This window comes from Oculina patagonica, chromosome 4, assembly GCF_052425735.1.
Source record: "Oculina patagonica isolate OP01 chromosome 4, crgOcupat, whole genome shotgun sequence".
In the NCBI taxonomy this organism is placed as follows: domain Eukaryota; kingdom Metazoa; phylum Cnidaria; class Anthozoa; order Scleractinia; family Oculinidae; genus Oculina; species Oculina patagonica.
Window position 1 is genome coordinate 23,605,391 of NC_135761.1, and position 15,836 is coordinate 23,621,226.

General features: G+C 39.0%; 1 protein-coding gene across 4 annotated transcripts; it reads left to right on the forward strand.

The window, feature by feature from the left end:
• The first annotated feature begins 972 nt into the window (after positions 1-972).
• On the forward strand, positions 973-11,712 carry LOC144649881 (uncharacterized). 4 transcript variants are annotated; one of them, XM_078509472.1, is made up of 5 exons: positions 973-1,199; positions 5,643-5,708; positions 6,371-6,709; positions 8,204-8,286; positions 10,923-11,712. In XM_078509472.1, exons 3-5 carry the CDS (start codon positions 6,560-6,562, stop codon positions 11,140-11,142), a joined length of 453 nt encoding a protein of 150 aa, XP_078365598.1. In that variant the 5' UTR covers positions 973-1,199; positions 5,643-5,708; positions 6,371-6,559; the 3' UTR covers positions 11,143-11,712. The 4 variants fall into 4 exon arrangements, with proteins under 4 accessions (XP_078365598.1, XP_078365599.1, XP_078365597.1 ...); XM_078509473.1 differs by lacking the exon at positions 5,643-5,708; XM_078509471.1 differs by lacking the exon at positions 5,643-5,708 and having other exon boundaries at positions 6,553-6,709.
• The last annotated feature ends 4,124 nt before the right edge of the window (positions 11,713-15,836 follow it).

Consider the following 15,836-nt stretch of genomic DNA (forward strand, 5'->3'; position numbering starts at 1 on the left):
AATTTAGAACATCTGAGTTGCTCCGACATGGTAAACTGTTTTGGCTTCTCCTACATAAGTTTGCGTATATAAACGTAAGACCTTTTATCTTGAGAAAAAAATATATACAAGATATCTTCATGATCGCAAAGCCTTTTGAGACGTGCAGTGAATCGACTACCTGTGAGCCAGATAACACTGATAACACGAGAAAAAAACGCCGGAATTGAACACTTAAAAGTCGATTTTCGCGCTAGTTCCATTATGAACTATCAGATAATGGAACGTGGGGGCTAAGACTGGTCCAATTATACTCGGCAGGTTTTCATATTTGGAGAAACTTTTTTTCCGTTCAAGCTACTTTTTGTTTTCTGAGCAGTTCCTAGACCGAAGATTTCCGAAGATTCTCCCATTGTTGTTCGAAGACCAAACGAACCGGCGTTTCCGATCATTTTCGAACTTTTCCGAAAATAAAGGAAGTTTCGAAGATGTTTAAACTAACTCACGAGAAGGAATATCCTGACAAACCAATTTTACGCAGCGCTCAAGAGAGTTTCGGCACCAAATTTTCGTTTGGGGGGGGGGGGGGCTGTAGCCCCCTTGCTTCGCCGCCTATGTAAAGTGCAGCGATGAGAGAATGTACTTTTGCACAGATGTCTTGAACATTTAGGTTTAAATCTTTACCGTACGTTTGTTGTAAAGAAAACCTAAAGAAGCTTAACTAATAACAGGGCCTTTAACGAGGAATGTCGTGTTTCTCTTTTTAACTGGGCGGTTAGTCCAGTTCATAGATTCGGTAGCTCATTATACAATTTATACCTCATTCTCCCTGCTGTTTCGTTAATGAGGTTTTGTTGTTGGCGTATATTTTGAAGGAAAAGGAGAGACGTCATGTTATGTTGTGTAGATTTAGGAGGAACGCTAGGAATGAGTTGGATGACAGGGGAGGAAGCAGATAAATGCGAAGTTTTCGGGACGAAAAGATTGAAAAAGTTGTGCCAAAAACGCCATTTTGAATAATAGCGGACATATTTGACCGGTGGAGACTAGAGGGATCGTGGACTCTGGGGACGAGAATGGCGAGTCGCAGCCTGAATGTGCGTTTGGAATCCAAATGAACCGAAAAGGAATTTTGTAAGGATGACAGGAAGAATTTCTTGTGAGAGGAGGTTGAATTAGGCTGTGCACTGAAGGCAGACGGTGATGAGAGACGAGTTCAGGTATGACATGTGTTTATAATAGAATGTAGTTTGCGCGTTCCTATGTTTATTGACCTTTATTGCCAGCTTTCGCTTTGATTTTGGACCGGCGATCCGATTAAAAAAACTTGAACTGTTTAGTGAAGTAAGAATACTCAAAGCAATGGTCGTCGGGTTATTGTTTTTGGTTCTTTAAGAGCATTTTATCGGCATTGCATTATGTATATTTTTGGAAGAAATGCGTGGTTTACGTTTTTGGCTGTGTTTGCTAGATCTGGTTTTGTTTGGCCAGAAAATTACTGAAATATTAGCTTAACATATTTCTTTTACCCTTTGTTCGCTTTTTGGAGGCAAAGTTATTTTGGCTACACTGAAGGTGATATAAAGATAAAGAGGGTTAATTGTTACTGCTAATTGTTACTATTGAATATATATATATATTGGTCATACACCGATACAAGCAATTTGTTCTTTAAAAAGAAAAAAAAAATGGCGGTTTGCTGCTGTGTGAGAGTTTTAGGGCCAGTGTTAACATGATTAATGAATGACTCATTCCGGAACAAGTTAATCCCATCCCGATATTCACTCTATCTGTTTACATGATACCAAGACAAAAGTCAAGTCATTCTCGAATGAGTTCATTCCGGTTTTTAAATGAATTTGATTCCGAGATGAAACCGCATCTTGTGAAACCACATACAGAGGTCACAGTTTGAACTCAGAGCAAAAAAATGTAAATTATAGCGTTTACTGTTTAGCCCGAAGAAGCAGCCCTATGGTCAAATTGCTTGTTAAAATTGCAGATATAGCCATCATGAGCATTAAAAATAACATGTTTGCGCAAAACATGCGCCATCTTGTTTTGATCTTGAGTGAAAACTACGCACGTGAAAACGACTTTGGTTGAGCTGGTCGATTATGTCATGTGGAATGTATGCAGTCAACGAACTTCATTGTGAACTTGTTCCGAAATATAAGTCATTCTGGAACTATATGTAAACAGGCCCTCATGTGCAAGCAGCAAGGCGTGTGAGGCATGGCAGCGAGGTATAATTATGAGGCAAAAATCCCTACTCCAAATGAAAAGGTTTAAATCGGAGTGCTATATTTAAGCTAACTGATCTGCCCGGGGGGGGGGTACTCAACAAAGTTTTGTACGGGGAGGCTCCGCCCCGAGCTCCTACCCCTTACCCTTTTATATACCATTTTGCCAGAAATTGTACCACTTTCGTATACCTTTTTATGAAAAAAGGTACCCCTTTCATATACCTGAAAGTCATGGCATAGACTTAAAACACAACGTTTTCTTTTCATTTTCAAGTAGCGCTTCATAAACTGAAATTATACAGCCATAAATTGCATCTGCTCGAAATATTTTTATTAAAAGGCCCTTTCAAAGACCTTAATGACTGATTTCCATACCCTTTCGTATACCTAAACTTGTGAAATCCCTACTCTTTCATATACCTGAAGCCTGAAAAAGGTACCCCTTTCGGGGCGGAGCCTCCCCGTATAGGCCATTATAGGGAGTACCCCCCCGGGCTGATCTGCTATTTAGCTGGCTTACATACATACATACATACATACATACATACATACATACTTTATTTGAAAACAAAGGTCTATAATGATGGCAGCCTAGGGCTGATGTGGACCTTTAAAACTTAATTACAGATAAAAAATAGAAAATAACTTATACAGATTCTTTATATTCTTTTAAAATTTCATGACATTACTAAAAATATACATAACATGATTATTTAAAAATTACCTAGAATACAAATACACATGCATAATAAAATTAAAAATATAATATAGAGTTTAAAAATACACAAAATCTTCTAAGTTTTTATTATTGTTAGTACATGTTCCTTTAATAAAACTTACATTGTCTATCGCTTTACATTTCTTTATGGCAGCTTTAAATTGATTTATACAGGCCTTCTGATAGGGTGCGGCAAAAAAACAGAAATTATGCGGCATTTTTAGGGCAGATTATGCGGCAAGAAAGTACTATTATGCGGCAAATTATGCGATTTTATCTGAGCGATTTTAAGCTTGTTTTACAAGGTTTCAGGAGATGAAATTCCATTTTATGCATTTCAAAAAATAATGAGAGCATAAAGGAAGGATAAATATCTGAATTAGAATGAAATAGATTATTTTCACCTCATTTGCGTTTATTCCAAGGTCAAATTGCTTTCCGTGTACACTACATGACGTAGTAGAACGTTGAAGACTTTTGGTGACATAATATATGAAGTGTGACAAGATACCGCTGACTGAATTAATGAAGGCGCATGTGTTTACGTACGGTGTCGAACGATCGAACAATCTACGATGTTTTTTTACTTCATGGAAGGATTTAAACATTCTGAATTCAGCCATTTTACCTTGTAAACTTCAGTACATTATAGGAAAGCAAAGATAGAAAGCAAATTTATTTGTGTGAATGTTGTTATGGCTAAGTTGAAACTGAAAAAGGAAGTTGCCCGCTCGAAGTAATGTTGCTCGTTTGGAAACCACATTAGAGGTTTTTCAAGGTTTTTTGACAGGTAAACCACCTTGAAACAACGTTGAAATTGTCTTAGATCTTAGTGATAGCGAGTATTTCCTTTATCTTTGCTCAAATTGTGTGATTTTGTACGAATTATGCGATTTTTGATGAATTATGCGAAAAGTTGCGATTTGAGGTCAATTATGCGAAATCGCAACATCGCATAATATCAGAAGCCCTGTTTATATTTACAGGTTTTCTGATATTTTCATTTAGACTGTTCCAGACTACTGGCCCTCTAAAAATTAAAGATTGTTTGCCAAATTCAGTGTTCATTTGTCTCATTCTAAGCGAATTTCCCCTCCTGCTTGATTTGGTAACCTCAAAGTAAGAAGATAGTCTGTGTTCCATAGTTACCACTTTAAACATTTCTAGTGCCACCTTCTTCTTATACATATAGGCCAGGTTATGCCATTTAACACGTTTTAGAACTTGGTGATCATCATAGGTGGTGGGAACATCATGTATCTGCCGAGCAGCTTTTATATGCAGGTTTTCAATTTCATCAAAAAGGGCATGTGAACAACTACCCCAAACTGATATGCAGTACGTTACATTTGGCAGAATCATTTTGAAATAAATATCCTCTAATTGGTTTACCGGGAGGTACTTCATCCTTTTTAGCATCTTAAGTTGGGCGGAAAAGGATTTCGAAAGCTTCTTAATATGACTATCCCAGGTGAGTCTATTATCAATTAATACACCTAGTGATTTAGCAACATCAATGAAGTCAAGCGTGAGATTTCCACACCTCACTTGCTGAAGAGGACCAATGAATTTCTTTCTGGTAATAATCATGGTCTCGCATTTCCCTGTATGTATTGTAAGCTTGTTCATACTGCACCAGTGAACGATTTCTTTAAGTAGGATGTTAAGTAGTTGAATGACTTGATCTACTGAGTTTCCGATAACAAAAACTGTTGTGTCGTCAGCGTAAAGGTGCAGTTCTCCATTTGAAATGCTCTCTGCAAAGTCATTTACGTAGATTGAAAAAAGCCGTGGACCTAGTAAGGACCCTTGTGGGACTCCATGTGATACAAGGTTTAATTGGGATTTTACCCCATTTAGTTCAACAAATTGTTTGCGATTATCCAGGTAGCTAACTAACCACCTTAGCCGATTTCCATAAATGCCGCAAGCTTGCATTTTATAAAAGAGGATATCATACTAGAATGGATCGCACATCTTGCTGCCTCGCACTTTTGTGACGACCTGCTGTATGACCCCTTAAAATAGACTGTCTTTACTAACCCGGTGGAAGTCGTCGTTCAAAATATGGGTATCACAGAACTGTAAATTGTAGATCACTACAGCAAGGTTTTTTGGTGTTGTGTTCATGTGTATACATAGTACTCGTGTGTGGAAAAATTCACTGCATTTAGTGGGTTTCTTGTTTAGTGTTGTTTTGTTTGTATGCACTGTGACCAGTGATTTTTTTCCTCCCTTCCCCTCAGGCATTAGCAGGCCATTCACTTGTTATGCAAGAGAAAGAAAGTAAAATCTCAGGTACCTAGGAGAAAAGTGAGTGGGGGGACCCCCCTGCCTCTTATGTTCTCCCACCATGGAACTCCTTTGTAAAATACTTATACCAATCAAGTGTAAAGGTGGATGACGATAACTTGCAGGACTGTCATTAAGTTTTTATGCAGCCAAACATTGAAGTTATCACCCGTAGCATTTCATTCTGAATGCAACTTGTAAAGTAACACCAATCAAAATGTTTACCTGTAACATTGAGTGAGCTCATGATCAGCTGTAACAGGTGTTACGGGTTACAGCCCTTAATGACAGCCCTGGATAAGGGATGATAACATTGTTGGTAGCTGGGAAATGAATTCTTTATCTTACCTTCTCAATTGTGGTGCTTTCAAGATATTTACTATACTTAATTGTTTGTTTTTTTAAAGGTGTTATTTGGACTTGTGAAAATTTAAAAAGAATATTTGACACGTGAACTCACGTAAAAATGCAAGGTGAGATTGTGTGAGTCCTTCTTGGGTTGCTGTATGTTCATCCCACGTGGGATGCTGCCTAAAGGATTCTAAAATGACCTGGGTGGGGTGTCACCTAGGATCCTGCTAATTACTCCAGGTGGGATCCCACTCGAGATACCTGCTGCTAATTCCACATGGAATTTTAACTGTGCATTGATCCCAGGGGGGATCCCACCTGGGATCCTAACTAGTTCTAGGCAGGATCTCAGCTGGAATCCCATCTAATTCTAGGTCTCTATGCATATTATCTGAAGTGGTAATTCCACATGATTAGGCAAAAAAGATATATTAATTAGCTGTCTTAGATAACAACAGAATCAATACACTGTAGTGTTGTCATTTGAGTTTGATATATTCAATGTAGTCATCTCATTCATCATAAATACATTGTAATTCCATTCATGTGGCCACCAATGAGCCACAAGTTGACAATATTAAAGCTGGGTGTTCTTTAAACAAGAAAATGACTGGTACTGAGCATTTGCTCAGGTCAACTTGAAGGGGCTTTATAATTTTTATAGGTAGGTGATTGTATTTATGGGGTGGTGGTAATGGACTTGGCCCATTATTATTGTTTTTTGATTAAGTAAAATTACTGAAAAGTTTTTTCAATAACTCAATTTTGTTTTTGTTTATTTAAGGAGTTATAATAGTTTCAACAACTGATGAGAACAAAGTGGTGCAAGGAACACTGCTGCTATCATCTGCATACCTAAATCTGGAAAGGCTGTATTAGCTCACATGAAGGGAGAAAAAGGTTGCTTTTTATGTGAAGATAAAGGCGATGGGTTGGCAATGGCTTACAGAGATTTTGGCTTTACAGCACAGGCATGTTGCTCCACATGATACCCATGGAAAAGTTGTTATCCGGAACGTTATTTAAAATGGAGGACAGGTACGGCCTCGTACCCAGATGCCTCTCTTGTTCTCGTTTTGTCGGAGAAAGAAAATCGAGGCGCCAGAGGAGGAGGCAGGAACAGGTAAGTGTTACTAGCAGTTATTGTATGCTGTTACTAACCAGTTAATTATTTTCAATACAAGTTTTTTAACTTTTTCATGTATCCAACACTTATTAATTAACATGATATATCTTCTTCTGTCAATCATATGGAGGTGATATCCTGAAGGTAGAGATGAAATGGAAGTGAAGTTCACCATTAGTTAGTCCGTCTGATCAAAACCAGTGAAGTTGATAATGACATGCCTTGACCACCTTATAAATAATTATACTGAATTTTATTTTTTTTATTGAGGTCAATGGGATAAATGGTGCTTCTGTGTCTTTGCTGTTTAAATAATTTGACCTTGTGGTGTGTTAACTACAATTGTCAAGGTCATTAAAAATTTTAATTATTGAATATCAAGATAATAAATCATTAAAATGATTTATAAACTTTATATTCAAGCTTCAGAATACAGAAATTAGCCTCTCTGCTAGTATTGAAAGGTGTCTTAGTTAATTACTTGCTTCACTACAGTATGCAAATCACAGCTATCACAATTCTTGTGAGTGAGCAGATAACAACAAAACAGCTAATAATGATTAATAAATGCATTTATATGGCAGATTTTCCATATTATGTAAATTATGTTCAAATAAGCCGATGAACTGTTGGACAATTTCTACAGATTGACGGCAGTACTTTATGGTTAGATATGAATTGGTTGATGCTTTGGCATACACTTTTCATGTCAGTGCACCTGCATAACTCATAAGTGCACAGCTAATAGTATTTCCGAAATGATTCGATTTAGCACCCGGGGGGCTTATTTACTTTTGGCACCTCATGGAAGGGCGCTTATTGAGACACGGCAGTTATTTAATTTTTTGAGAAAAAAACCAAACGTTCAAAACAAAACTTAAATATATATTGAAATAACTAACAATAACAGAAACTGTCAGTAACAAATTGTTGAAAGTTCAGTTACTTTTAAAAGAGTTGTTTATTTTAGCAGTAAATATATACATGTTCGGTCCGGTGAATGTTCGTGAGTTTATCTATTCGACATTGATGACATTTTCGTCCCCAGAGGCCGCAATCCTTTTGGGAAGGAGAATGCATCGATGACTTCAATAGGGGTGGTTATCCACAATAGGGGGGGGGGGGGGGGTTATTAGAATAGAGGCTCATAACAATGGGGCACTTATTAGAATAGAGGCTCTTATTGGAATAGGGGCGCTTATTGACAAAAACACATTCGAAGGGGGGCGCTTATTCGGAAGGGGGCGCTTATTGGAAGGAGGGCGCTTAATCGAATCATTACAGTAACCAATATTGTTTGGCTTTTTCACTGCCACTAGAAGTGTGGAACTAAACTAATACACCAAAATGTTGCATAGAGAAAGTGCTTTACTCATTCTATTATTTAGCAGTATATCAGCGTGAACTGTTGCCTTTTTGCCCGGTCACATGTGCCGAATTTAATTGCAAGGCTGTTTTATGTTATAATTTATTTCTTAATTGTGTTTACAGAAAATGTCAATACTTCCTCCACAGAAGGGATTGGGAATTCCTGGTGATGGGAGGGGTCTCAAAGGCCAAAACGGTAAGGAAAGGTATGAAGCTAAATTGGATTTCCGGAGGGTTCCCTCAGGTTGGGGGTGGGGGGGTGGTCTTAGGAAAAATTCTTTCTGTGAGGGAGTTATGGATCATTTTTCTTCAGTTAAGCAAAATATTATTTTCTGATAGAAAAAAAATAGGGCGTCAGATGTCAATATTTTTAACTGCTGGAAACAATATGATGATCAACTTGAAGCAAAAAGCGATAACGATTTTTTGAATTCTTTGTTAGACCATGTGTAGGGGTGGGAAAGGTGGGGTGTAAACTCCGTTGAAGGGTGCGTTCTAAAGTAATTGGCCCTTTGAGAACTAGAGATGCACAGTGTCCCTTTCCCATGCCCAAAGATCACTTGGTTTCCTGTTGTCTCTGGTGGGGTAATAGAAGGGATTTTTTTGTCTAAATCATGAATTATCAATAACAAACATCGGGGATGATGTGGTCCAACTTCTACAACAATAAAATAAAGAATTTTTGATTTTGTATCTTTTTTTCTCACTTAATGATTAATAATAATGTTACAAAAAATTCTTTTAACATAGAAAAGTGGAAAACAGACGTTATAGTAAAAAAAACGTTCGGTTTTTATTTGTACATATTATAGCCTTTTAACTTTTTTTAAAAAAAAATTATGTCTTAGCGAACATTATATCGATAAATTTGTATAAGTAATGGTGGGTACTTGCAGTAATTCTATAAAGTTAGCCTTTTAAAATAGTAAGCTAAAAGGATTAGGCTCGAGATGGGATTTAAAGTTGGAACCTGGTCTTACCAATGCAGTGCTGTATGATGCTTTTAGATACCACTGAACCAACATTGATAATTTTGCATGCCTTGATAATTTTGATAATGGTAGAGCATCAGAGTAATATCGAAAAGTTTCAGGTACATGTATGAAGCTAATGTCAAGTGCGATTTTTGTTGTAGGTTTGTTTGGAATCTTATGTTAAGCCGCTTCAGACTTGAAATTGATAAAGCTCTTTGGTAGTGATTGCTGACTGAGAAGGCTATAGGCTAACGGAGTTTCTCATTCCTAAAATCTGCAATTTGAATTAAGTTATGCACAAAGCTGTGGTATAAAAAGACAGTAAACGCCAAGGAAAATACATTTTTGCACCGTGTTTTCCAGCATGATAAATAGATCAAGTTATGTTGATTTGGACTCGAAGTTATTGATATTTTTGTTACTATGGGGGCCACCCATGGAGGGGAGGGGGACAGCACACTGTGTTGTTTCGAACAAAATTTTTCTTGTTGTGTGTGGAAGCATTTCATCTGTTCGCTAAAATCTGCTTTTGTTCACGTGTTGCCAGTTATGTCACATAACTGGCAACAAACAAGAGGAAAAGTATTCCTCTTGTTTGTATATCCCCAAAGGCTATTTCGATTAAAGGCAAACGTCAGTTTACCATTTTTAACCAAGCCAAAGTTGCAAAGTGCCCAGCCGTCGCGACTGACAAATACAGCATTTCCTCCGCGAAAATAAAAAAAAATTCTTGAACTGAAAGACGTTTGCATTCTTCCATGATATGTTCGAACAACAATGCCCAGGATAAACCTTCTACTCATACTAACTTCATGCAAAAAAGTCGATATCTCGAAGAGATCTTTGATTTATTTCAAAATTTAACTTCCCTAAAGGTAAACAACCAACTGGCAAAGTTTGGTTGGAAATCTATGAGCAGTTCTATTTCAAGGGAATTACCTTAAGGTCTCTATTCAGAATTCTTGCAATACATAGTTCCGTTGTGAAGGCCTTACTTACAATTTTAGTGGCATTTTGTGGAAGTGCCGGGAGTAGACGAATGGTGCCACCACCACAGATAGCGCATCCAATTTTTTAATAAGCGCCACACTCGCGATCCAATAAGCGCTGCATTTGAGGCGCAAAAAAATATAATAAACAGCGCCGCGCTTATTCGAATAAATACCGTAACCTGATGATAGTACTAGTGGCTACGTGCATATCAATCAGGATGTGAAAGGTATGGGAAGCTTTGTGGTAAATTGACAATTTCTTGGGAACTTAATATTAGATGCACCAGTGTATGCAACAGTATCAACGCATACCGAAAAATCAGGGTTATAAGTGCTCCTGCTTATAATCGTGTCTAGTTATAAGCTCATCTACATGGAAACAAAAAAACATCCGGGTAATAAGCCCCCTCCCCCCGTATGGTAGATGACAGTAAATGTTGCTTTACAGTACACACTCTTTTATCGGACACATATATGGACAGGTGCTTTGTTGCGCATTTTATTTGATTTTTGATTTTTGTGTTGGTCCCCTTTTTTATTCTATTTTACTGTACCTTTTATTGGGATTACACGCCTCCCATGCCTCACTGCCTCGCCTCGCATACCCCGCTGCCTCACATATTTGGAATACTCTAACGCAGTTATCCTTCAACAACACCATTCCATTCCTTAACTCTAGGTCTCTATATCTGCAACATAATTCTCAGACACTTAACTATTGTTAACAAAATCAATTTGCTATCCAGTCCTTGATAACCAAAATATTAAATGTCAGCCGGTTTCATCTTAAAGAAATTTACTAGCCTCCTACAAACTCAACTTATCTTCTTATCTTCGTTCTAAAACTTAAAAGGATCTTTCTCTCATTTTATTCAGTTGCAGAGCAAGAAAATACATGGTTCACAACAAGTCAAGTACACAAGAATTAAAGGCAACAACTAACGAAATGGATCCACAAGAAAGAACCATCTCACAATTATCAAGGAGGATTATAGTTCAAACAAAACCCATGGATTCTGACTCAACTTTATCAGCTGATCTGACGTTTCACCTCTACAGAGTAATGCATCACACTCGCGAAGCAACTAAAATATAAAACAAAGTAAACAAAAAGCCAAAGAACAAACTGCCGTGTAGTTATTAATACTTCACATCTGTAGAGGAATTACACTTCTTGCTTCAGTCCATTTGCCTTCTGCTTTAAAATAAAAATGTTCTTAATCGACACACAAACTATACGCAATCCCGTACTTCTGTTTCAGGGATAAAAGTCTTCAGTTTGTAAATTCTGCAACTCACTTGAAGTTAACTAGAGCCATGTGATTTGTCTAACAATGTCACGGCCCAAACGTCACTCGACTTACATAATGAAATACACTTTTAGTCCATGAGCCAAGACCCCAAAAATTGATTTTCGTAGCACCCCCCTTAATACCTAGTAAAATTGGTATCAAATTAAAGCTTAAGGACTAAATTTTTTAAAAGTACTTGTTACCAGGATGGTAACTGGTGCATAAGGGAGATAGGGCAAGGTTCTTTCGAGGGGGTGGTAGGGATGCTTTTCACTTTCAAAATACAACTGATGCAAAAACTCTGCTACAACTCACTAAATTCTCGCCCAAAAATGATTAAATCTTTTACAAATATGCTTTAAATTAGTATTTTGTCATATTTCACACTTTTCATGATTCTGTAACCAGCCTTTTGCACCCGTTGCCATGGAAACCATGAATATATCTAATTGCAACTGTATTTTATTAATAACAAATTCTGTTTCCCATGATTACAACACAGTTATTACGAAAAAAAATGTTTTGTTGTTTTCTCCTTGTAATTGCATTTGTTTGTTTGTACAACAATGTCAAAACGTTTTTCCATCATGCATTTAGTAAGCACAAGGCAGGGTCCTCGATCTTTGAAATTTGATGAACTCACCCAAGGTAAGGTACAACTAAGGTTACACTAAAGCTAGAGAAGCAAAAAAAATCTTTCAAAATACGTTAAGCTGAGTCTCTAAATAACTGCGTGTTACTCTGTTATTCAGCAATACATTTTCTCGATAACTATTCTTGGCATCACTTAATGTTGAAAAAAATAAAAGATATTCCAACAAACATATTTGAAATTTCAGTATTTTACAACAACAAGAAATAGACAACACCGATATTTGTCTGAAAAAGGATTTAACTACATGCCAAAGTTTGTTTTAGCCATGCCCTGAGTCCAGTGCTTAACTACTCGTCTTCATCCTCGTCGTTGTCATCAACATCGTCATCTCCATCTTTAAGGTCTGTTGCACTGTTCACGCAGTCGTCAGAGCAAGTACAAGCGTCTGTGCAAGGCAAGCCATTACCGACACATGAACATCGCCTTGTTTGGCAATTGCCGCGGCACCCACAGCAAACTAATTCCATCACAGCCTGAGGAGCTGGCGCCAGGTCTGTCCAAACGACCTCAAGGCGTCCTTCTTTCAGTTGCCATCCATGATTTACCGGTTCTTGTTCAATTCTTGGCTGTAATGCTCTCTTCCACAGAAAAGCTTGGTAGTTAGCTCGCTTTAGGTGGTAGTGGAGAGCAGCGCTTGTTGGCGGGAGTTGGTGAGATTTAAAGCATTTTAGTGTCTGTAAAAATTTTTTAAGATTTTTTATTTTTTTCCTTTTTTTAAAATAAACCCTTGGACATACCCCCTCTAAAAAAATCCCCTCGGGGGAACTGGGTTTTTTTTTTTTTTGTAAAAAAAAAAAGGATTTTAAAATTGCACGTTTTTTCCTTTGCAGAACATTTTGTAACGTAGGTCATTGACCAGCTTGCAGAGTTTATCGTTGTATAACCTGCAAACCACCTCTTCTAATCTGGTGATGCTGTGTGCGCTCAGGGGAAGGCTCTCTCCAAGGACTCCAACACTGTCGCTTATGACTTGGTTATCTCTTACCATTTCAAACGCCTTTTTCTTGCCCCTGCCTGAAAATGAACTCACAGCGTCACACCCTGTTAACGCATGCAAACTAGGGAGGACTCGGCATACCCTGGGGCCCAGCTTCTCACACAGTTGGGGAACGCTTATTAAGCGTGATCTGTTTCTTGTTCCACTTATCAAAGTTAGTGCAGCAGGAATGGCTGATTGGTGGTGGCACGCCAGCACTTCTACATCTGTATCCGAGGAGACTATAGCGACCCTTTGATGTTCATGTGAAGACGCGTGGGACGCATGGAGAAACATCCGTGTATCAGCTTCCTCTTGGTCAGTATACAGATCTGTTTCGTCAGTCGCTGTCATACGTCCATCTATTACTACAAGCTTGGTGCAGTGGTTGCCATGGGTAACATACATTATACGGCTGTCGATCCTTTCAGCATATTCTTGCTTCGACCACTCCTGAGAAAGGAACTCCAGAAGACGCACTTTGTTGCTACCACATGACAAATACTTCTTCCACTGGCGTGGACAGAACTGATTGGAGCTAGTAATGGCGACGGCTAGTTGACCGTTATTGCTCCTTCTTTCCCTCTCTATGTTCTTGATAGAGATGTCTGGGTATTGATCTCCCACAAAGTCCACTCTTCTTGCTTGCCCTGCCTGCGTCAGTATTCTCTTGAAAATCAAAACTGCCAAGTCGGAGAATCTCTCTGGTATCTTCTTCAACGTTTGAAGCATTGCCATTGCGTCGATGATGACTGCAGTTGTTTGAGCTGGCAATCGCTGAAGACACTCAACCCCATCCTCTAGAAGTTTAGGTAGAGCCGCTTTGTCGGTTTTCACCAGCGCGCCATCAAACAGTGCCAGCGACCATGGAAGTGGGCCCAGCTCGTGGACTAGCAACTGTCGGAGATCCATTTGCCTGCTTTGGCCAATAACAAGTAATCGTGCAAAAAGATTTCTGTCTGTTCTTAGAATGACAGCCTTTCCTTCCTTTGACACGGTCGTCTTCTTTTGAAGATCACGGAACGTGCCAAGCTTTAACTTGGATAGTGGGTCAAAGAAACCCACAGAATCATTCACCAGTCTGTCCTCAACAAACGCTGTGAGAGCTTCTCTTCCTTTTTCTTTGGCGGCAAGTAAATCTGACTTGATGGTTTCTGTTACGACACAACCAGAACTAATACTGGCGAGTTCATCTGATTGTTCAAACGGATCCGTCCAATTGCTGACATCCTCCATTACCTTCCTTACATCTTCATCATCGCGCTTCATTCGAGAATTCCCAGCTTCCTTGTGAAGACGATCATCGTCTTTCTTGCCAGTCATCATACGACACTTGTCAACAAAACGGGCACGAGAATGCGCAGTCAAGAGCCATCGCTGTACCGAATTCTTTTTCAGGCTGAAGCCAACGATGCCACCGTTTGTTTTTGTACTTCTGTTTAACGTCTGTTCTATGGTCTGGTCAACTGGCAGTTGAGAAAATCCATGTTCAGTGTTCCTCTGTACGCCAAAATCTCCATTCTCTAACATCATATGAGCTTCAGGGTGGGTCTCCGAGAGCTGAATCATGTGTATCAGGTAAACAGGTAGGTAACGAGCATAATTCACGTGGTCGTAGGCGAAATACCATGGCAGCATTTCCCTGATGCACTCAAGATGGAGCGGCCAGTTGCCTTCTCTAGTTGCTCTAATAAATGTCAGCAGCAACGAGACCATTTCAAGGTACGAACTCCAGAACACTTTTAGGGGACCATTGTCTTCCTCTCCATATAACTTGAAAAGATTAAGAATCTTGATGAAGTCTGCCATCGCAAGAAGCCTATTAAATTTCTCAACGGAAAAGTCTTTTCTGATATCTACTATGGCATTTGCGAGTTGTAAGTAGATGGTTGGGTGACCGTTGTCCTGTAGCCACGACTTGAATCCTTTCCACTGTAGCCGCTGTAGTGCTTCAAATACAATCTAAAATGAGAAACAGACAATTCCAAATTTACTTGAGTGCCATATTACATGTTGCAAAATGTTTTAAAAATGTCTGACAAACACCAGGATGCAGCGCACAAAATTTACTCTCTTATTTTTTCGTCTTAGTGGCGGAACAGCAAGCTTTTGTCGGTTATGGGGCCATATCACTTTCGAGTCCTGAGCAAGAAAAAGTGAAATAAGATTTGCTAAGTAGCGCACCTCACTTATTAACAACTAACCTTATGCGTACGTATTGCGCGATTGTAGTGGCGGCCTTCTAGCACCGCCGAGACAGATCCTGATCCAACAATTCCACTTTCCGTCAGGATGTCTCCAAGACCTGCGTCTCCAAATCGCTTACCGATCGCCGCCAAGAAAGAGCAAATTGTGTGAAAAGAGCCCATCCTAACAACGATGCGCTGAAATGTTTCTTGGTTTTGCCAGATGACTTCAAGAGCTTTAGCGTAAATAGCCTGATCAAGGACAATGATAACATTTTGCTGGCCAAGCTGATCAGCAATTCGCAATGATCTCTGAAGAAGATCGTACACTGTTGGCATCTCAGTAGGGCTTGCATCAATAACTTGGCAATAGCCTATGGAACTTTCACGAGGAACATCTTTCTGCTTGAGTTTAATGTTGAAACCTGTCCATGCTGGGATCACTTGGCTTTGATCACTGGCTAATGTGAAGATACTGTCATCAATGGGTTGTCGGCACAACATCCATCCAAAGTCGATTGATCTTGCATATGCACGAGTATCGGGATTAGTCGTGATCACTTCTTGCACACCAATGTGATATTGACTGGGGCCTTGTCGGGGACCGGAGTGGAAGGGCAGTACATCTGTAGGGATGTATGTCAAGGTGCGACTCCGCTTAGGACGAGACTCGTTGGCAGC